Genomic DNA, 20,539 nt, shown 5'->3' with positions numbered 1-20,539 from the left:
CCAAGACAGAGGGTCAGACCCGGCGGGTAATTTATATATAATATATATATTTACTCTTTAAAAATAAACCTTCGGTTCCCCACTACCGCCTGTACAAACTACAAAAATAAACCTTTGCTCTCTTTGATATAAATAACTTAGATGGCATTGGGGGGGGGGGGAATAAAGGGAAGGGGGGTGGGGGCTGCCCGCCGTGCCCACGCCTGGCACGGGGACGGGGACCCCCGGGGCCACCCCAGCTCAGCGGCAGTGTCCGGGGGGGGGCCAGGGCGGTGGGCACGGCGAACACCGCTGGAGTTAAAGTGCTGGGTGACGGCGCGGACGGTGCCCGGGATGGGGACAAGGATGGGATTTTTTTTTTTGTGGGGGGGGTGGCAGGAAGGGGTGGCCCCGTTTGCATGGGAACGGGGCGAGAAATTAGGTTTCCCAGCTGGATGTGCCCGGTGGCAGTGTGGGTGCCCTTTGAGGGGGCAGAGCACGTGGGACCATGGCCGTGGGACATCCTGGGGGCTTGGCAGAGCAAGGACCCCCCCCCAAAAAAAAAAATAACCCTGCCTGTGCGGTGGCAGCAACAGCGCCCCCTGGCACATCCCTGTCTCCATCCCTCCCGTGCTCAACAGTGGGGAAACTGAGGCACGGAGGGGGCGACGTGGCCGCTCAGCACCCTGCAGAGAGGGGGGGGGCACGACCCAGGTCTGCGCCCTTTGCCCCGGGGGGGGGGGCAGCCCTGCACTGGCAAAGGGTCTGCCCCCTCCGGGCAGCCAGGCGAGGCCGTCGGCTGAGAAATAAATCTTTTAAAATAAGCTTAAAAATATATATCTCTCTATAGATAAGTTTCCCTTTGCAATAAATAAAGGTGGGGGGGTGCCCACCCTGGGCTCTGGGGTTGCCCCCCCCTTATCGGGGCAGGGCACCCTGGCTGGGGGTCCCAGGAGGTGAGGGGGGGGGCAGGCAGTGACCCCCGCGCAGGGGAGGGTGGCAGGGCAGAGGGCTGGGCGCCAAGCCCGCCGTGCCAGCAGCTCCAGAAACAGAGGGGGGGGTTAGTGCTTCCATTTCTGGGGGGGGACACAGGGTGACCCCAAGCCCTGGAGGTGTGTTGGGGGGGGGACACACAGCGTTGTCGGCACAGCCCCCGGGCAGGGGACGGGTGGCAGGGCACAGCCTGCACACAGCTTGCATAGAAATGCCAGCCTGCCCTGCCAAGCCCATTTTCGGGGTGGGGGGAGCCGCGGGGGGGGGGCGGTCCTCCTCGGCCGAGACCGGGGCATCGCCGCTGGGGCGATTAGCAGCACGACGCGGGCAACCCCGCTCTGCACCCTCCGTGCCCCTCCGGGCGCCGGGAGACGCCAGCAGCCCACGAGCCGGTGCCATCCACGGGACCGGTGACCTGCGGAGAGACAGCGGGGGCTCAGTTAGGTCCCCAAAAAAACACCCTGTGCCCCCCCCTCTCCCATTCAGGGTCCCCAATCGGTCTCCAATTCAGGGGACAGAGGGGACAGGGGTGTCCCCAGCTCACCTAGCGCCGGGTGCCCGCCCCGTGGCCTCCCAGGCTCTGCATCTCGAAGGCTTCGGGCACGGCGCTGGGCACGCCGGGCTCCTCCAGGCTGTCACCCTCCGTGCCAAAAACCGGGTAGGAGCCGGGCAGCGTGGGGTGCAGGGCCACTGTCACCGAGGCGGTGGCCGTGACGGTGGTGTAGCTGCCGGCGGGGCCCTGCAGGTGGGTGCTGTAGGAGGGCAGGGTGCCCCGCGGGGCCGGCCGGGTGTGGGGTGAGCAGGGCTGGCCCGGCCGTGGGGGCGCCGTGGGGCGCGGGTAGTCTCTGGGTGGCGCGGGGCACGGCTCCCCAAAAGGCAGAGGGGGTGTGGGTTGGGGTGGCTCCTTCTTCCCCTGGAGCTCCGGGCTGTCCTTGTAGGGCTTCAGCACCTGGGGAGGAGAGGAGCGGGGTGTGTAGGGGGGCTGAGCATCCCCAGCGACCCCCCAGCACCACCCTGCCACCCCATAGAGTCCTCGTTCCCCCCTCCAAGCAGCTGCCAGCCCCCCGCTGGATTCACTCACGGTGATGCGGGGGAAGCTGGGGTCCTTGCCGGCCTCCAGCAGGATGTGTGCCGGGGCGGGGGGCACGATGAAGGGTCCCCGGGGGCTGCCCGGCCCCAGGCCGTCCCCGTAGCCCTCCGTGTCCGAGGTGTCGGTGAAGGCAGCGGGCCAGGCTGGGGCACGGCGGATGTACAGCCCCCCGGGGCCGAGGCACGGGGACACCGGCTCCGGAGGGGGCAGGCGGGGGCCGTTGTCCAGGGGGGATGCCTGGGAGGAGAGGGGACGGTCAGAGGGGACACGCAAGCGTGGGGTGATGGAAGGATGGGGTAAGAGATTTGTGGGGTGAAGCAGGCATGGGGAGGTAGGATGAAACTGGGATGGGGGGCAAATGGGGATGGGGTAATTGGGTATGGGGCAAAGAAGGGGTGGGCAAAGCACGGGTGATGGCAAAGAGTGAGGGATGGGGACAAGGGGCGCGTGGGGTGGATTTAGGACTGGGCAAGGTGGAGGGTGAAGGTAAGGGGTGGGGCAATGAGGGGGAAGAGAAAAGATGGGGGTCTCCTACCTCGGGGGGTGGCCCGATGACGGAGAGCAGGACGGGCAGCAGCACCAGCCCGTTGAGCAGCCCCAGCAGCGTCAGGATGGTGAGCACCGCAAAGAAGTACCTGGGGGGGTGGGCAGGGGGCTGAGCGAGCTGTACCCCAACCCCAAAACACTGCACACCCCAAAACACTGCACACCCCAACCCCAAAACACTGCACACCCCAACCCCGTGTTCCCCATTCCCCCTGGGACCCCCACATCCCACATGTCCTCCCCACCTGCCCCATGTCCCCACCACCACCAGCTGGAGGGGGGAGGCTGCCACGCTCCCCAGCCCCCATTGCCACAGCTTTTTGGGGGGGGCAGCAAGCGGCCGTCCCTGAACCCAACGGGGCACCTGGAGCTCACCTCATGATGAAATCAAACTCAGAGCCGGCCAACATGAGGACGCCCAGGAGGGTGGAGACGGCGCCGTCCATCACGGGGGCGAAGGTGTGCTCCAGCGCCGCGGCAGAGCGCACGTTCCTGCTCCCCGCCGCCGTCAGGAAGCCCTGCAGAGGGTGGGAGGGGGTCACGGGGGGGCTCGTCCCCATGTGCTTATGGGGCAAGGGGGGACAGAAAGCCTTGGGGTGGGAATTGGGGCGCCCCGTAAGCAGGCTGGGGTCTGCTGCCACTCACCAAGGCCACGTGGACGGTGAACTCCACGCCGATGCCCACCGAGGCGATGAGGATGACCACGGGGATGGCGCTCAGCTTGATGCCCATCAGCCCCATGATGCCAAACAGCTCCACTGCCATCATGGCCAGGATGGAGACCTGGGGGGGCGGCGGGGTCAGTGGGGGGTGGCTCTGACCTGTGCGTGGCGTGCCCGACCCTACAGCCTCTATATAGGGCATCCCCACCTGGGGGTTCCTCTCTGTCTTATCTACCAGGGGAAGCCCTCACCCTTGAGTGCAGGGCTGTCCCCAAACCCCTGCCCCACCCACCCCCTGTCCCCAATTCCTCCTGAGGGGTGTCCCCCACGCCACCCCGGCACCACCTGCGCGCGGCGGGGCGCACACTCACGATGATGCCGGCCGTCCAGGGGTTGAGCAGCAGCAGGGCGCAGACGAGGAAGGTGCAGGCCAGCAGGATGCTGATGGCCAGCAGGAACCAGTGGCGCAGGCCGATGTACTGCTCCCAGAAGAGGAAGGGGTAGCCGCTGGGGTAGCTCAGCACCCCGTGGCGCTGGGCGGCCTCCCGGCAGATGGCCCGCACGCTCTCGATCGCCTCCACGAAATCGGCCGTGCGACGCAGCCCGCTCAGGTAGAAGGGGAACTGGGCGAATTCCAGGGGCTGGGCTGCTGGGACTGGGGAGGGAGGAGAGCACGGGGTGGGCACAGGCAGCACGGCAGCCCTGAGAAGCCCACCCCAGCCTGGGTGCAGCCAGGATGCGTGCCTGGGCACCATGGGGTTAGGGAGCCCTTGAGGAGGAGCGGGAGATGCTCAGGGTGTAGGGGGTGAGCGGGGAGCAAAAGGGGATGTGTCCCTATCAGGGGATGCTCGTGGGATGAGGGGAGGAGCAGGGAAGGTGCCCCACGTTTCTCGTGGGGTAGGAAAGGTGCAGGGATTGGGCTCTTCTGCTTGGGGAGGATTCTGGGGGCCGCAGGGATGCCGCTGGGCGCTCACTCACTTCGCAGGTTCTCGCCCGTGGTGTCGTACTTGTCATGGATCCACTCGGGGGGTGGCGGGTAGAAGTTGGCCTGCGAGGCAGCGAAGCCCAGGGGGTCGTTGCTGGCCCACACCGTCAGGCAGATGTAGAAGGTGTCCGGGGGGATGATGCCGTTTTCGTCCACCAGCCGCCGCGTGGTCAGCTACAGGGGGGCGAGCAGGATGGGCCGTGAGCAGGACATGGCACAGCCCCATGGCCCCGTCCCCAGCCCCATGGCTCCGTCCCCAGCCCCGTGGCCACCCACCTGGTTGAAGTTGAAGGGCTCCTTCTTGTTGCCTGTCTGGATGAGGAGCTTGTACGCCAGTGCCCCGTCCTCGGAGCCGTTGCGGTAGCTGTCGTGGGTGATGCGCCCGGCTTGCCAGTCCCTGTCGAAGGTGGCCTGGAGCCCTGGGGACACAACATGGGGTGTGAGCATCCCTCGGGGCATGCCTGGCATTGCCAGGCACCCGGGAAGGTGCGCAGGCTGGGGAGAGGGTCCTTGGGCAGGGGAGGGCACGGGGAGGAGGGCGAGGGATGCCCCTCACCTCGCAGCCAGTCCTGGAAGTAGTGGAGCCACATTTTGGGCAGGTCGTGGTTGCCCTCGCGCACCACGTACTTGACGGTGCTGAAGGCCTGGTGCAGGCTGAGCAGGGCGGCCTGGGCGCCCGGGTAGTGGAAGCCGCCCTTGGTGACGATGAACATGTTGTAGAAGGAGAAGTACTTGAACTGCGCCGAGATGAAGGCGTGCGCCTTGGTGTCCCGCGGCACGATGTCCGTCAGGTAGAGCCCGTCGTGCACCATGGTGGTGCCGTAGAGGCTCAGCCCCAGCAGCGCCAGGAAGAGGACCACCACCACCGCCTGCGGGGACAGCGGGGTCAAAACAACGTCCCCCCAACACCCGTGTCCCCATCCCGGGGTGGCCGTCCCATCCTTGCCTCACCTTGGTCTGGGTGCGCAGCAGGAGCGGGGCGTACTTCTCGCGGGCGAAGTCGGAGAGGCTCCAGCGGCAGAAGGGCAGGGGCACGCACTCGCGCCCACCCTTGGCCTCGTCCAGCTGGGCCAGGAGGTCCCGCGTGGAGCTGGAGGGGGTGAAGACCTGCGAGCCCAGCGGGTCGGCGGGCGGCAGGAGCACGGCGGGCGAGGTGCACACCTGGGAGGTGGGCGGCAGGACGGTGACGATGTGGTGGCCCGAGGGGTCGCACTGGGTGAAGGCCTGCACGGTGGTGGTGATCTGGGTGCTGGTGGCCACGCCGGGGTGCCCGTAGGGGGACGGGTGGGAGGCGTGGTTGTCGTTGGCATCCGCGAACTCCTGGGGTTGGATCTGGATGACCCGTGAGGAGCAAGGGCTGCGGGGAAGAGAGAAGGGGACGGTGATGGCAGGGCTGCCCACGTAACCACGGTGGGGGGGACACGAGGCCAGCCCCATCCTCTGCGATGCCGGTAGAGGCAGTACCTGTAGAAGCAGCAGAGGATGTCGAGCCGGCGCTTCTCCCGCCGGTGCAGGTCCATGCTCAGGATGGCAGGGAAGATGAACAGCACCATGGCAAAGTTGAACACCACGACCACCGCCGCCTGTGGGCAGAGGGGACACGTCAGAGCCGGGCCCTTCCCACCCCACAGACGGGGTCAGCGCTCCCCCCAGGCGGACGCCAGGGCCGTACCTGGATGGAGAAGGCGCGCAGGGCAGGGATGGGCACCAGGGCTGCCATGAAGAAGGCGATCATGTTGCTGACGGAGGTGAGAGCCACGCTGGTCCCCGTGCGCCTCAGGCACTCGCCCGTCTGCTCCTGCGGGGCACAGAGGGACACGGTGACGAGGGAGCATGGGGAGCAGCTGGGGAGCCCCGGGGAGCAGGGCTCGGCGCTCACCTTGAAGGGGACGTGCTGGCTGGTCTCGGTGAAGGCGTGAGCCAGGAGGAACATGTCATCCACGCCGATGCCGAGGGCCAGGAAGGGCAGGACCTGTCAGAGAGCAGTGTCAGCAAGGGGACATTGTCAGCACGGGGACGTGGCCACCATCCAGGAGGAGGGGACCCAGGGCTCTTCCCCCAGCACCTACCTGCGTGGTGGCCGCGTTGAAGGAGATGCCGAGCAGCGAGCAAAGCCCCAGGCCGGAGGCCACGGAGAGGGCCACCAGCAGGACCCCGGCCAGGCCCACGGCGCCCTGGGACTTGGAGCAGTCCCACCGCAGCATGGTGACGCAGGCATAGGCCAGCTGGAGGAGCACAGCGGGTTAGCAGGGACACAGAGGGGAAGGAGGGACAGGGCTGGCAGGGGATGGAGAGAGGGGGACGTACGCACCATGAGGAGGTAACCCCCGGCCACCCGGATGGCGCTGACATCGGAGAAGGACTTCATGATGTCGTTGAGGGTGGTGGTGGAGAAAGCATGGACGCTCTGCGTGGCGTTGGGCGGGATGGAGTCCTGCGCCAGCTGCAGGGCATGCCCCCCGTTAGACAAGACCCACGTCCCCCCAAAAGAGGGCCCAGGGGCTGAGCATCGCCTCCGAGGGCGCTGGGGACCCGCAGGACCATGTCAGCACGGTGCCAGGACCCACAGCCACGTGAAACCCGGGCAGAGGGGGAAATGCTGTGCCACACAGGGGCTGGGGGCTGTGCCCAGTACCCACCTCCACAAATTTCCTCTGCCAGGCCTCCAGGATGGCACCCGCCTTCTCCTCGCTCCAGCTGATGTCGTGGATCTCGTAGTCGTCCTTGAAGTGCTCGAATAGCTGCCGGGGGCTCATGAGGAGGAACATGGTCTGCAGGGCCTCGGCGCTGGGGGACACGCACACATCCCGCTGGGACCAGCCGTGGCACCCCATGTCATCGGGGTGGGTCCCCCGGGTCCCCCCCAGCCCCACAGGGATGCCTGGACCCTGTCCCCTTTGTCCCCAGCCTTGCTCCAAAGCACTGCCCCCCTCACCAGACGTGCTCCCAGACAACCCCTCTTATACTGGGTGCCCTTGGGTGCTGGATGAGGCCACCGTGCCCCAAACCATCCCATGGGCACCACGGCAGGGACCCCGCACCGTGCCCGGGGACCCGCGCGCCGTGAGAGCTCGTACCTCAGCAGCTTGCCCTGGGAGTCTTTGGTTGTGCCACCTAAGATCAGCTCCTCCTGCCAGCGCATGAATTTCCTGGAGAAGCCGTGGCAGCCCCCCGAGAGCTCCGCAGGGATGTCGGGGCTCTGCCAGCAGAGGGGAGGTGGCATCAGAGGTGTGGGACAGGCAGGAGAGCAGCGAGCCCCCTGTCCCCACGGGACGTCACCTACCTGCTGGCTCTGCTTGTTGGGGGCGCTGGGGGGGCACTGGGGGTCCCGGGGGTCCAGGCAGGGCCGCTCCATGTAAGCCTGCCCCACCTCTGCCTTGTCCAGCAGCTCCTTGAAGCCTTCCAAGGACGTGAACTGCCCCAGCTCCTCCATCAGCTGCAGAGGGTCCAGGTTGCTCCACTGGATGTCGGGGCGGCCCCTGCGGAGAGAGCAGCACGGGGGATGCTGAAACCCCCACCTCGAGACCCCAGCCCACACGTGGAGCGGGGCTGGCACCCCAAAATCCCTGCGGGGCGCCCCAAAGGCAGAGGGAAAGGATGTCAGGAGGCCTGCCCGCGGCGGCCCCGCGCCCCAGCGCAGCGGGCCGTGCCCCGAGTCAAGTAGCGTGCCTGATCCTGTTAGGCTGGGACAAAGGGGGGCAGCCGGCCCTGCGCGCCCCGCTCCCTGCGAGCAGTCAGGGCGATTACTGCCCGCGGGCTAACGTCTTGATAGCGGGGAGGGGATGCTGCAGCCCGGCCAGCCCTAAAGCTGCTGGCTTTGGGGCTTTGCTGAGCGGGGCAGGATGGAGAGCAAGGCTGCGCCAGGTGCTTGGGTACCCACAAAAAGTTTTTTTTTTCCAGATGCTCTGCTCCAGACCCTCTCTGTCCCAGCTCCAGTGGCCGCGCTGCCCAGGGCCGGCTCCCTGCCTCACCCCGCTTCTCTCTGAGACAGAAAGGCCACCGAAAAAGAAAAAAAAAAAAGCCAACAAACCCAGCCCAGCGCTGCGAAGAGGGGAGGAAAAAGCCCCAAGCGAGTGTGGGCTCTGGGGAGAAATGCAGCCTAATAATTCATGAAGGCTGGCTGGGCCGGAGCCGGGCGCTCGAGATTCCCACATACCAACCCGAGCTGCTGCCGCTTCCAAAGAGAGCCCCTTTTATCTGCTTTCGCTTGCTTCACTGAGCCAGGGCAAATCCTTTTGTCTTTCCATAGATTGCCGCTCTTTGTTCTCCCAGCTCCCGCCCCGCTCACCCCTCGGAGCCTTAAAAAGGGGGAAGAGTCCCCGGGGCTGCCCGGCCGGGTACCGCTGCGGGGAGAGGTGGCTCCTGCCCCTCCGAGGTGCCACCCTACAGCCGGGCACCCGAGCATGGGGACGCACAGCAGACCCTGATGGATGAAGCCAGCAAAACCCCACTCGCTCCTGGTGCACTTCGCTCCCCGCTCCGGCCAGGCTGGGGTGGAGATGCAGGGTCTGGGGGGGGGGTGAGGGGACAGCCGGTGTCCCCCCCCCCCAAAGAGCTGGCTGGGCACGCTGAGGCCCCTTTCCCCTCCTCCCGTCCCGCAGCAGGCTGAATAAGGCCACTATTTCATCTGTTTGGCAACGGGCAGCTTTCAGAGCAGCATTAGCATGAGAAAGCGCGGGGCTGCGTTTGCTGACAATGCACAAGTCTGCCCGGGCTCTCCCGGACAAACACGCCTGTAAACAGAAGGAATGCAGCCCCCCCTGGGCCCCCCCACCCTCCTGGGCTTGGAGGGGGGGACCTGAGCACAGAGGGAGCAGCCCCAGGCACCTGCGTGTGATGCCCGCACCCCTCTGTCCCCATGTCCCCATCCCCGGTGGGGTGGCAGCGCCCGCTGCGGGGACGCACCGAGGACTGTCCCCGATGTCACAGCCCCGTGGTGTCCCCCCCAGGCCCCCCGCACACTCACGGGAGGTAGGCTGAGCCTCCCTGCAGCTTGGCCCCTTCCCAGAAGCAGTCCAGCGGCGTCAGGATCACGCAGGGGAACAGCTTCTCAATCATCTGCGGGAGGGAGAGAGGCGTCAGGGGTCGGCGGGGACGCCTCGTGCCCCCCGCTACCTCCCCAAATCCGCATGGAGGTGGAGGTTTGGGGGTCGTTTGCAGCATCTGGAGCTGGAAACCCCCCTGTGGCTCGGTTCTCGGGTGGGTTTTACCAGGGTGCAACCCCACCGATGAGCCGTGGGGTGCCCGGTGCCACGCGCGGCCAGGACTCACCCTCTCGATCATGCCGTTCTCGATGATGGGGACGCCCGACTTGTAGCAGATCTTGTTCAAATCCCATGATCTGCAAAGGCAGGGGGAGGCCGTGAGGACGGGCTCCAGCCCACGGGAGGCCGAGGGGGCACGGCAAGGTTGTAGGGGGGGGACACGGGGACACGGCAGGGGGGTCCCCATCCCTGTCCGAAGCCGGACTCACTTTCCGTACAGCGAGACTTGCACTTTGCTGGCAGCCAGGGCCGCCTCGAGGTGGAGCTGCAGGGCCTCCTGCGTCAGGATGTTCTCCCCTTCCCGCTTTGGGGTCTGGATCAGCATCTGGGACGTGTAGACGGACTCCTCGCCCAGCTTCTCCTTCGTGTAGCGGAGCTCCTGGCTGACGCGGCTGCCCGCTGTGGGGGGAACCAGGGGCGCCCCATCAGCACCGAGGCCACCCCAAAGCCCTGTCCCCACCCCAACACCCTGCCCATAAGGGATGCCCGGGGAAGCAAGCTGGCCCCACAGCGTTAATTAGGAGGTGCCACCAAAACCCAAGGGGCTTCTCACCGCGGGGGTCCCCAACGTCTCCATCCTCTGTGCGCCTGCACCCCAGGGACCACAGGGCTGGTGGCACCCAGCACCCACGCGGATGCTTCCAGCTGGTTTGGCTTTGCTCTCCCCAAAAAACCCCACACAGCTAGAGAGGCGGACACCACGCATCCATCCCAACCACTCTAGGTACCCAAAACCACCAGTCCCTGCAGGGGTAGGGCTGCTCTGGGAGCACCTGGGGTCAGAAAGGTGCTGGGGGGGGCTCCCCAGCCCTTCGGCACCTCCAGCAAGCGGGACCCCAGCACCCCCAGCACCCACCAGGGCCCTACAACCAGTGGGGCCAACGTGCCCCCAGAAGGCACTGACTTCATTTGCAATCCCACACGTTTATTTACAGCACCACCAGCACCCGGCTGCCCTGCTCCCAGCACCCTCCATCAGGGGGAGGGCTCCGGATGAAGCTCCCACCCCGCTGCCACCCACGGAGGACACCCCACGTGCCCCCGGGCACATCCCAGGGTGGCTCCGCTCGCAGGGGGGGCCGGATCCTGCCCAGCACCGGGGCAGGATTCGTCCTCGCCGGGACGCTCCCTCGGCAAGAGGCCGGGGCCCCGGAGGGCCTGGCCCCCCGCCAGCACCGAGGAGGCCAGAGCAAGACCGCAAATAAGCAGCAGAATCTTCCCTTTTAATGACTTATTATATGGGTTGGTGGTTTCTTTTTTTTTTTTTTTATATTATTATTATTATTTATTTTTGATTTTTTTTTCTTCTTTTTTTTTTTTTTTTAATATATTTTCCTTGCTTTTTGGGCGGCGGGGTGGGGTGGGGTTGGGGGGGGGGGGGACGCCTTTATTGTTCCTGGCTGGGCTGGGGAGCAGCTGGTGTCCATCAGATGCCAGTTGCGATGGAGGTCGTGCCAGGGCTGGGGAGTAAGGCGGGGGGGGGGACGGGGACACGGACACGGCCTTTGTGTGCGTGTGACAGAGGGGACTGCGGCGCCCGGGGGGCTGGGGACAGGAGGAGGGTGGGTGCTGTGGGGGGGGACCGTCCCCTTCCTTTTCCCTTCCCTTCCCAGCAGGCTGGGAGGTCGGGCGGGAGGTGCACCGAGCTGCTCTGATCTCGGCCGTGCCACCCACGCCGAAGCCGCACGGATGGGTGGGGGGGCTTGGGGCTAAGGGAGAGGAGAAGGGAGGGGGGGGGAACCCGGCCCCACGGCCGCATCCTGGGGGCCGCATCCTGCTGCGCCCCGCGGGCAGCGCCGCACATCTGCGACCCCCCCCCTCCAAGTAAAAAAAAAATAAAAAAAATTAAGAAAGAGAGAGAGAGAGAGAGAGAGAAAATAAAAAGCCGTCCCTTGTAATTAGTGTTAATTTGGAACAGGGCACTGCGAGCCGTCAGCAAGCTTCAAAGGCAGTGAGGAAGCCTCAAATTCCAACACCCTAATTAACCAAAGAGCAACATGAAAAGACAAGGCAGCGCGCGCGGGGCTGCCAAGGACACTTCAAACGGGCGCGCGCCCGCCGGACGGCATGGCCGGGCCCGGGGCTGGGAACGGGGCGAGACACCCCACACGGCACCGAGAGGGCCTGTGCGCCCCCCCCATGCATCAGGGGGGCTTGGGGAGGGGGCCCGGGAGCGCCCCGATAGCGCCAACGAGCACGTTAATGAGGAACTGTATGCAAATTGCAAAATAAAAAATGAAAAACCAAAAAAATCTCCAATTAACAAAGGGAGCCCTCGGGTTTTTCATGCAAAGGGCGCTCTGGTTCCAATCAGAGGCCCAGTCCTGCTTGTTCACAGCACCCCCTGCACCCACGGGGGGCCATGAGCCCCCCCACTCCCCAAACCAATGCTCCCCAGCCTCCCACGAGCATCCCCATGGGGTGGAGGTGCAGGGTGCCACGTAGCTCACCCCGGGGGGGTGATGGAAGTTGGCTGCACCCCAAAAACCCCCAGGGTGTGTGTGGGGGACACCCACGGTGCCCAAGCTGGTGCCAGGAAGGGGATGGGGTCCTGGCAGCATGGGAGGCCTTGGGCACTGCATCCTCCCACCCGTGTGGGAGCCCACCCCGTAATTGGGAGCCCACCCCGTAATTATGGCGTCCACTGCAAAATTACAGAGCGGGGCAGGAGCCTCCCTGCCCCCTGCCTGGCCACCCTGCCTGTGCTGCCTGCCCCCACAGCACCTTCCTCCAGCCCCCCACTTTTTGGGGACAGGGTGCTCAGCCCCACTACGAGCACCCCAGGCACACAGCATGGAGGGTTTGGGGTCAGAGGGCCCCAGCTCACGGCCTGGTGTGGGCACTGGGCCTAGCACATCAGTGTGGGGCAGTGGGATGGGGCAGGCCGCCCACCCCACAGCAAGCTGTCCCCACCAGGCACAGCCAAAAGGGATGGAGGCGAGGAGGATGGGCCATGGAAAGGCTCAGAAAGCAGGGAGATGTCCCGCTGGGAGGGCCACTGTGTCCCCCAGGGGCGGGTGGAGGCTCGGTCACAGCAGTGCCACCACGCTGGGGATGGGCCCTGGGCACTGCCAGCTGCTGTCACCGCTCAGGAGAGCCGGGACTGAGCACGTCCTGTGCTCGGCCTCCAAAAGAAGTCAGGCCCTGCCCGGTGTAACGGGTGGTGGGACACAGCAAGCAGCGGGGACAGCCCCAAATGGGGCCTAGTCCTGCTCCTGCCACCATCCCAGTGCCACTGCCCCAGCAAAGGGGGAGGAGAGGGTCCCATGGGGGCAAGATCCAGGATGCCAGCCTTCAAAAGCCCATGGGTGGTGGGAGAGGCCACACCGAGCCCCTCCTGAAAGTGACACCCCTATGGGGACACCCCCTGACCCCCCAGCACCTGTGTGGCCACCTGGCCACAACAAGGGGCACCCACAGGTGCTGACACCAGAGCACAAAGCACAGCTAAAACTCCTCACCCGCAGGGATCCACACACCCCCAACACGATTAAACCCCCATGGGGACACCCACTGGGGCCAGCACCACCCCACAGCCCCAGCACCACCCCACAGCCCGGGGTGGGGGTCCTGAGGCACTGGGGGGGGGACACGGACGCCCTGCCACCGGCTGCTTCCCCGTGCCGACCGGCGTGCAAGCCGGAGGCCACCTTCAAAGTGTTGTGGGGCGGATTAGCTGGATTAGGGAGCCTGTGAAAGGACCCATGCTGCTCTGGAGGAAGTCTCGCCGAGGGCGTGCTGAAAGAGCCATTTTTACCTGTCCCGGCCTCCCGAAAAGCCCCGCGGCCCCGTCCTGTCAAAACACGGCCGTGCACCGCACCGGGGCCGTCCCCATCCCCATGGGGTGGCAGTGGGGTGTCCCCGGGCACATGGACCAAGGGGGGCTGGTGGCTCTGCTCCCAGCCCCACAAAAGCTCTCCCGACGCTTCCCTAAATAAATATGGCAAAAAGAGGGCTCTGCCTTCAAAAAGCCAGCGGAGGGGGACCAAATAATAATAATAAATAAATAAACGGCCCATTTGGGGCCAGCTCCCCATCCGCCGGCCCCGGCCAGCCTTTGTTTATGGCCAGAGCTAAATTAATGTCTTTATTACCCCAAATCCCTGCGTGGCCGTTCCCAGCGAGGCTGAGGGGGGGCGAGGAGTCGGCAGCGGCACGGCCGGGACCGAGGGGACAGCGCGACCCCCGAAAAAGGGGGAGAGGGGATTCAGTTGGGAACCATTCACCGCTAAGACTCCTGTCAGCATTGACATAAATTTCCACTGGTGTTGGCATTTAGGCATTTGCCATTTCCATATGTATAGGGCTGCCTGTACTAATTATGCTAATCACCCCCTCTGTTGGCTGCTGTGAAAAATGGCCACATTAGGCACTCCACTGCTTGCTAATGTCACTTAATGTGTGGTTGAAACATACATTCATCCCGCTCTGAATGGTGAAATTTTTCCACATTGCTGGCTTCATTCAGGCAAGAAATGAATTTTTTGAACTCAGACCACTTTTCCAGGCCCGAGGGAGAGGCAGATAATAAAACCCTCTTCTCAGTCCCTCGCGCTGCCCCCTCCCAGCCGCCCAACAACACTTAAAACGCAGGGAGAGCCCCCTCCCTAAAGCCGGGGATATGTCTAAGTTTAAAGGGAAGGAAAAGAAAAAAAACAAAAAAAACAACCCCCCTCAAAAAAAAACTTCCTAGGAAAAACAAAAATGTATAAGTTGAAAAGCAAAGCAAAATGGATACGCGCAGATAAGCCACAGCCATCTGAAAAGAGTCTCCCAGACTTTTTTTTGGTTAATTAGCAAAATTTTCCAGCCCGAAAAGCTGACCGAGCTGTCAAGGAAGGGAAAAAGCAAGAGATTTCTCGGTGGCCTCCCAAAGATAAATAAGCGGAGGCAGCCCCCGCCTGCGCCCCGTCTTCGGGCCAGTCCCCGGAACGGTGCTTGTGGGGCCGGCGGGGCTGCGGGAGGGGGGCTTCAGAGCAAGTGTCAGAGCCCAGCAAGCCAATAAAACCCACTTTTATATTTTTAGGATAACGGGGTGCAGGCACCCAAGCGCCCCACAGCAGCAGCACGCCACTGCCCCTTGCTGCCCTGAGCCCCAAATCCCAAGGATGCCCCCAGGCCCCAAGCCCACAACCAGGAGGGGCCGCAGGATCCCAAAGCCAGGCCAGGAGGGGCCCTGTGGCAGCACCGGGGACCCCTTCCCACCCCCGTGGGGTGACACCAGTGCCACCACAAGCACGGAGGAGCAGGGGGACCCTGTCCCCACCGCACACCGCCTGGGGACAGGAGCAGGGACATGGCAGCTGGGGCTTGGGGCCGAGCCACCCCACAGCCCCCCACGCAGCCAGCTCCTGCCCCACGCCGCCGTCTCGCCCCTCCAAACCCACCCGCTGCCGGCGGCCAGACCACCCACCTCTCCGTGTGCCCACCCAGAAAGGGCCGGGGCACCCCCTCCCCGCAGAGCTGCCGCCCCACACGCATCCCCCCCCTTTCCTCTGGGGGTACCATGCGCAGTGGGGAGCAGCGTGGGAAGGGGGGACACGGGGACAGCCTCCCCCAGGGCAGAAATGGGGTGGGGAGGGTGCTTAATCCCACCCTCAGCTCTTGCTGGGGGATTTCTGCTCCCCGGTGCCCCTCTCGCTGCAGGGACACACGGAGCCAGCCCCCTCCATGCATCCCCTCTCCCGTCAGCCACCCACTGTGGGGACACCCCCCGGGCTGCACCCCGGCTGTGCGCAGGGTGCCAGGAGTGGGTGTGCGGGGGGGGGGGGGACACCCCGTGCCAAGCCCCGTGGCAGAGGTCAGGGAAGGATAAAAGCCAGCAGGGAGAAATCCCAGCTTCATGCCCCAAGCTGGGAACGGGGAGAAAAACCCCTTCTCCCCAAAGCCATGCGCCCATCTCCATCCCTCGCCCCCACGCCCCGGCACATTCGGGGTACCCCTGACCCCTCCGGGAGAGGGACGGGGGCTTCTCCGGGGGGATTCGGCAGCTCTTTGAGAGCACCGGGGCTGCGCGGGGCGCTCGGCTGTTCCGGTTAGGAATTAACCCGGCCTTCCTTTGAACCAGCCCTCGGCGCTATAAATCAGGCAGGGCCATTCACCACCCAGGGCTCTGCCTCCCCGGAGCTCGCCGCCCCGGCCCCTTGGCCCTACAAACGCCCTGGGAGAGCCGGGGGAACAGCTGCCAGGTGTCTCGAGGTAACTCAACACTCGCCGCGAGCCGGGGTTTCAAAGCCTGCGAGTGGCTAATTGCTTCGGAGGAGCCTAATTGAACATTTCCACAGTCGGGTCCAATTTATGGGGTGACACCGCCTCCCTCCCATCTCCCAAGCAGGGCCGTGGGGCAAGCAGTGACCCCAGGGCATCGCCAGCACCCCCCAGCCAGACCCCATCCATCCCACGGGGGCTGGGAGAGGTTCATAGGGTCATAGGGCTGGGGACCCCCCTCCTGGAGCCGGGAACAGGGGACCCCACAATTTCCCTCATTGGCCACGGTTGAGAAATGCCCCTATGGGGTGGAGGGGGGGCTGCCCATCCCATTCCCCCAGGTGGGGACAGCAGCACCGTGCCCCTACCACCAGGATCCCACAGCCTCTGCTCTGCCCGTGGAGGGGCCAGCCCAAAACGGGGTCGATCCCTCTCCTGGGTGAGGTGGTTTGGGATGGAGCAGCACCGAGCTGCACCCCGCAGCCTGTCCATAAACAGGTGAGCAGGGAGGGACCAGAGTCTTCCCTCCAGCCTCTGCCACCCCACTGCCTGCGAGCAGGGCCATGGGATGGGACCGGGACTGCCTGCCCCTTCAGCACCGCCTCGGGGCTGGGAGGGACCACGTTCCTACAAACATCTCCCCACCCGGATGGGGCAGGAGCCTCGGGGGGCTCCCAAGGCTTTGGGGACACCCAGGTTTTGCCAGCCCTGAGCTGCCTCCACCCGGCACCAGAGTCTCAACACCAACAACCCCGCTGCACCCCGAGGATGGGAGGAAAATCCACAGGATTTTCACATCCTAAAAGGCTTGGGATCCAAACACCCGGCCCGGGAAACCGTCCTGCTGCCCCCCATAACGCACACCCCACACCAGCGGGATGGGGAGCAGGGCTCAGGGAGGGCTGGGGACAGCCGAGGACAGCGGGGACGCTTTGATCTCGCCAGAGCACGCAGAGGGAGGCCGGGAAGAGGCGAGCACCCGCGGGATGGGTCCGGGGCAGGGAGGCAGCCGCAGGGCTGACACGCGAAGCTGAGGGAGAGCAGCAGCACGTCTGTCCTTCCGTCCGTCCGTCCGTGCCTCGAAACCACCCCGGCTGCTCCATCCCGAGCCAGCGCCACCCCGCAGAGCACCACCAGCACCCCCCTGCTCGGCAGCGTTTGAGCACGGGGGGAAAAATCCCGCTGAAAACACCATGAGGATGCCCTGACCCGGAGCCCCCTCTCCGTCCCCACACCAGCGGGGTGGCATGTGCCAGCAAGGACAATTCTGGGGACACCTCCAGCCGTCCCCACACGCAGCCTCGTCCCCTTCCACATCCCCCTCCCCACCCCGACACGCCACGAGCCCTGCTCCCTCCGCAGCAGGCGCAGCCACCTCCCCGGCTCCGGTTGCAGGCGCACCAAACGCTCACCCCAAAAAAAGCGCAGTAAAACCCCACTAGAGCCCGAGCCACGACCCAGAGCGAGGAAACCACTTTAGGATCACGTCCCCAGCTCCAGCAGCCCCCACCCGGACTGGGAGGCACCGCCGGGCTCCTCTGCTACGTGGTGCGGGGGAACGGGGCGATGGGAACGGGAACGGGGCCAAGCACCCCACGGGAGTGGGGAGCAGGTGGGGGGGCCGCAGGGTGCGAGAGCAGCGAGGGGCCCTTTTTTTTTTAAAAAATATATATATTAAAAAAAAAAAAAAGGGGTGGGAGAGCAAAGTTGCTTCTATTGTTGAACCAAATCCAAGAGTAGCTGAGGACCACACAGGGAGCGGGGCGTGGGGGAGGAGGCAGCGCTCCCGCACAAAGATGGCTGACACCCCTCGGCTCGGCAACATCTGCCCCGGCACGGCACCCGGCACCCTACATGGCACCCTACACGGCACCCGGCACCCACGGGTCACCCCCCGGGCCACCCGCCGGCCACCCACCCCGGCCGGTGGGCGAGCGGCCAGGCAGGGTGCCGGAGGGAACGGGGATGGGGGGGGGGCGAGAAAAATCTGTGCTCGCGCTTATTAATAACAAAGGGCCGGGTTTTAGGCAGGGTTTCCCCTCGGAAATGGGGATTTGCTCCCGGCCTGACCCTAACCCCGCTCCCCGCTCCCCTCCTGGATGCGCTCCGGGAGCTGCGGTCGGGATCAGCCCCGGGGGATGCTCCCCGGCGGGCACAGCGCTGGGAGAAGGGGATGTGTGGATGGGGATAACGGGGGGGGAAAACACTCGTGGGGGGAAAAACACGCGTGGGGGGACCCTCGTGGGCAGCCCCGGTGCGCACAGCACCGCCGGCGGCACCCCACGTGCGGGGACCCCATGGAGCAGCCGGGGAGCATCACCCCGTGGGCGTCCCGCGTGGCCGTGGGGACAAACCCAGGAGGGATTGGGGACAGCAGGAGCCACGGGGACATTGGCGAGCCTTGGGGTCACGCTTACCTTCCACCCAGAGGTGCTCGATGTCGGTCTCGACGGAGGCCACCCGCAGCCCGACAGCCAGCGCCCCGAAGAGCAGCAGCCCCACGAAGAGCACCTTCCCGCAGTGCCGCTGGATCCGGCAGCCCAGGGCGAAGAGCAGCGCCTGCAAGCGGGCCCGCAGCCACAGCGGGGCCCTCCGGCCCCCCACCCTGCCCTGCAGAGGGGAGCGGGGGGGGGGCACCGTGAGGATTTGGGGAGGGGGCCCGGGAGGGCTCAGCATCCCCAAAAAGCAAAGGGGGGGGGGTTAGAGGGCAGGGGGTGAGGATGCTCGGTGAGGGTAATCACACCCCAAAAAGGGGAAAAATAATGGGAAAATTGAAAAATTGTGGTGTGATCAGGAGTGATTTGGGATTGTTAAGATGTAGAAGGTTATAAAAACGTAAAGAGTTGTAGAAATACCGAAAATTATAGGGAACGTAAGGAGTCATAAAAATATATGAAAAAATAAAAATATGAAGGATTATAAAAAGATAAAATGTTATAAAAATATAAAAACTATGAAAGCATGAAGGATGATAAAAAACACGAAGAATTACAAAATTACAAAGAATTACCCAAATTATAAAAAATATAAAAAAATCGTATAAAATCCGCACAACGCTTCCAAACGCCTCAAAACGCTTCAAAACGCCTCAAAACGCCTGAAACCCATTTGGGACGGCGGGGATGCTGTCGGCGCGGCTGGGTGCCGCCGGGGTTAGTGGGGGGGGGGGGGGGGGCAGCTCCAGCGCCTTACCTCGGGGGCCGGCTTGCGGCGGGCGGCTCGGAGCGGTGCCGGTGGCGGTGCCGGGGCGGGGGGCGGCTGCGGCGGCGGCTGCATGGCGGGGGGCTCGCGGCCGGGCGGGCGGGCGGGGGGCGACCCCCGGCGCCTTAAGTGGGGCCGAGCGCGGCCCCCATGGAGCTCGGCGGCGGCCGCTGAGCGGGGCCGGGGCGCGGGGCTCTGCGCCGCCCGCCGCCCGCCGCGCCTCTAAAGGGGGAGGCGGGGGCGGGGGGCGCCGGGGCCGCGCCGCCGCCGCCGCTCCCATTGGCCGCCGCCGCCGCGGCAGCGCCCAGCGCCCCCGCTGCCAGGCAACGCTGCGCCCGCCGCCGCCGGCCACACACGGCGGGGCCCCCCCCACCCCCCGGCACACACACACACACACACACACACACACACACACACACACACACACACACACACACACGGGCCCTGCCCCCCCCCCGCACACACACACACACATATACACATATACACAGCCCCGGGGGGGGGGTGGAGCATCCCTGCCCTGCTTTTTTGGTTTTTGGTTTTTTGCTTTTTTTTTTTTTTTTTTTCTGGGGGGGGTGCATCCCTTTTTTCTTTTTTTTTTTTTTTTCTTTTTTCCCATTTTATTTTGGAAGGGGAGCAGCCCTGCCCTTCCTTTTTTAGCGGGGGGAGCAGCCCTGCCCTTTATTTTTTTTGGGGGGGAGCATCCCTGCCCTTTAATATTTTTTGGGGAGCAGCTCTTCCCTCTATTTTTTTGGGGGAACATCCCTCCCCTTTAATTTTCAGAGGGCGAACATCCTTTTTTTCTTTTTTTTTAGAGAGGGAGCATCCCTTCCCCTTTTTATTTTGGAAGGGGAGCATCCCTGCCCTTTTATTTTTTTGGGGGGAGCAGCCCTGCCCTTTATTTTTTTTTAGAGGGGGAGCATCTCTTCCCTTTAATTTTTTGGGGGGAGCATCCCTTCCCTTCCCTTTTGGCAGGGGGAGCACCCCTCCCTTTCGATTTTGCAGGGGGAGCACCCCTCCCCTCCCCTCCCCTTCTTTTTTTGGGGGGTGGAAGCATCCCTTTTTTATTTTTTCTAGAGGGGGAGCACCCCTTCCCCTGTTTATTTCGGAGGGGGAGCATCCCTTCCCTTCATTTCCCAGAGGGGGAGCACCCCTTCCCTTTAATTTTCGGAGGGGGAGCCCCCCCTTCCCTTCGTTTTTTGGAGGGGGAGCCCCCCTTCCCCTTTATTTTTAGAATGGGACCATCCCTTCCCTATATTATTTTGGAGCACAGCATCCCTTCCCCATACATGCCCCCCACTCCAAGGGTGAGGACTTACCCCCAGATGTCCCCCCCCAAATTGTGGGCAGCCCCCAAATGCTACCCCAAATGTACCCCCCCCCCATTTCTCCCTTCCCCCACCCCATAAGGCCAACCATCTTCCCATAACCAGTCCCCATAACCAGGTGCCCCCCCCCCACCCCATACCCACCCACCATACCCACAGGGTGTCCCTCCTGAGGGCTGGGTGCCCCCACTGCACCCTCCCCACCCCCAAGAGGTGTGCATCCCCTCCTTCCACCCCACAAACTCCCCCAGGGGTTTGGGGGGGCCCACAGGGACAGGCCACAC

General features: G+C 64.4%; 2 protein-coding genes across 2 annotated transcripts in view; both read right to left on the bottom strand.

Annotated features, from left to right (window-relative positions):
• The window catches only part of KIF2C (kinesin family member 2C), a 77,348-nt gene that overhangs the window by 50,218 nt on the left and 6,591 nt on the right, over positions 1 to 20,539 (bottom strand). The window lies entirely within an intron of this gene.
• PTCH2 (patched 2) lies at positions 28 to 19,129 on the bottom strand. The gene is made up of 24 exons (XM_068689886.1): positions 18,919 to 19,129; positions 18,144 to 18,336; positions 9,729 to 9,918; positions 9,527 to 9,596; positions 9,222 to 9,313; positions 7,539 to 7,734; positions 7,333 to 7,454; positions 6,895 to 7,042; positions 6,567 to 6,698; positions 6,325 to 6,480; positions 6,135 to 6,227; positions 5,928 to 6,053; positions 5,720 to 5,838; positions 5,207 to 5,612; positions 4,812 to 5,124; positions 4,532 to 4,674; positions 4,249 to 4,429; positions 3,642 to 3,925; positions 3,254 to 3,391; positions 2,984 to 3,126; positions 2,598 to 2,697; positions 2,054 to 2,299; positions 1,517 to 1,921; positions 28 to 1,387 (listed from the first exon to the last, which is right to left on the bottom strand). The coding sequence occupies exons 1-23, from the start codon at positions 19,000 to 19,002 to the stop codon at positions 1,517 to 1,519; spliced, it is 4,080 nt and encodes a 1,359-aa protein (XP_068545987.1). The 5' UTR covers positions 19,003 to 19,129; the 3' UTR covers positions 28 to 1,387.

This window comes from Anas acuta, chromosome 8 (assembly GCF_963932015.1).
Source record: "Anas acuta chromosome 8, bAnaAcu1.1, whole genome shotgun sequence".
NCBI classification, from domain to species: Eukaryota; Metazoa; Chordata; class Aves; order Anseriformes; family Anatidae; genus Anas; species Anas acuta.
The sequence above is the reverse complement of the archived record's forward strand: the minus strand, read 5'-3'. Positions and strand labels throughout refer to the sequence as shown.

Bases quoted from the DNA above. Each gene is read 5' to 3' on its own strand.
- PTCH2 (XM_068689886.1), bottom strand. From the start codon at position 19,002: ATGCAGCCGCCGCCGCAGCCGCCCCCCGCCCCGGCACCGCCACCGGCA. The intron at 4,430-4,531 runs GTGGGTGGCCAC...GCCCCCCTGTAG, and splicing joins AGCCCTTCAACTTCAACCAG to CTGACCACGCGGCGGCTGGT. The intron at 3,127-3,253 runs GTGAGTGGCAGC...CACCCTCTGCAG, and splicing joins TCACCGTCCACGTGGCCTTG to GGCTTCCTGACGGCGGCGGG.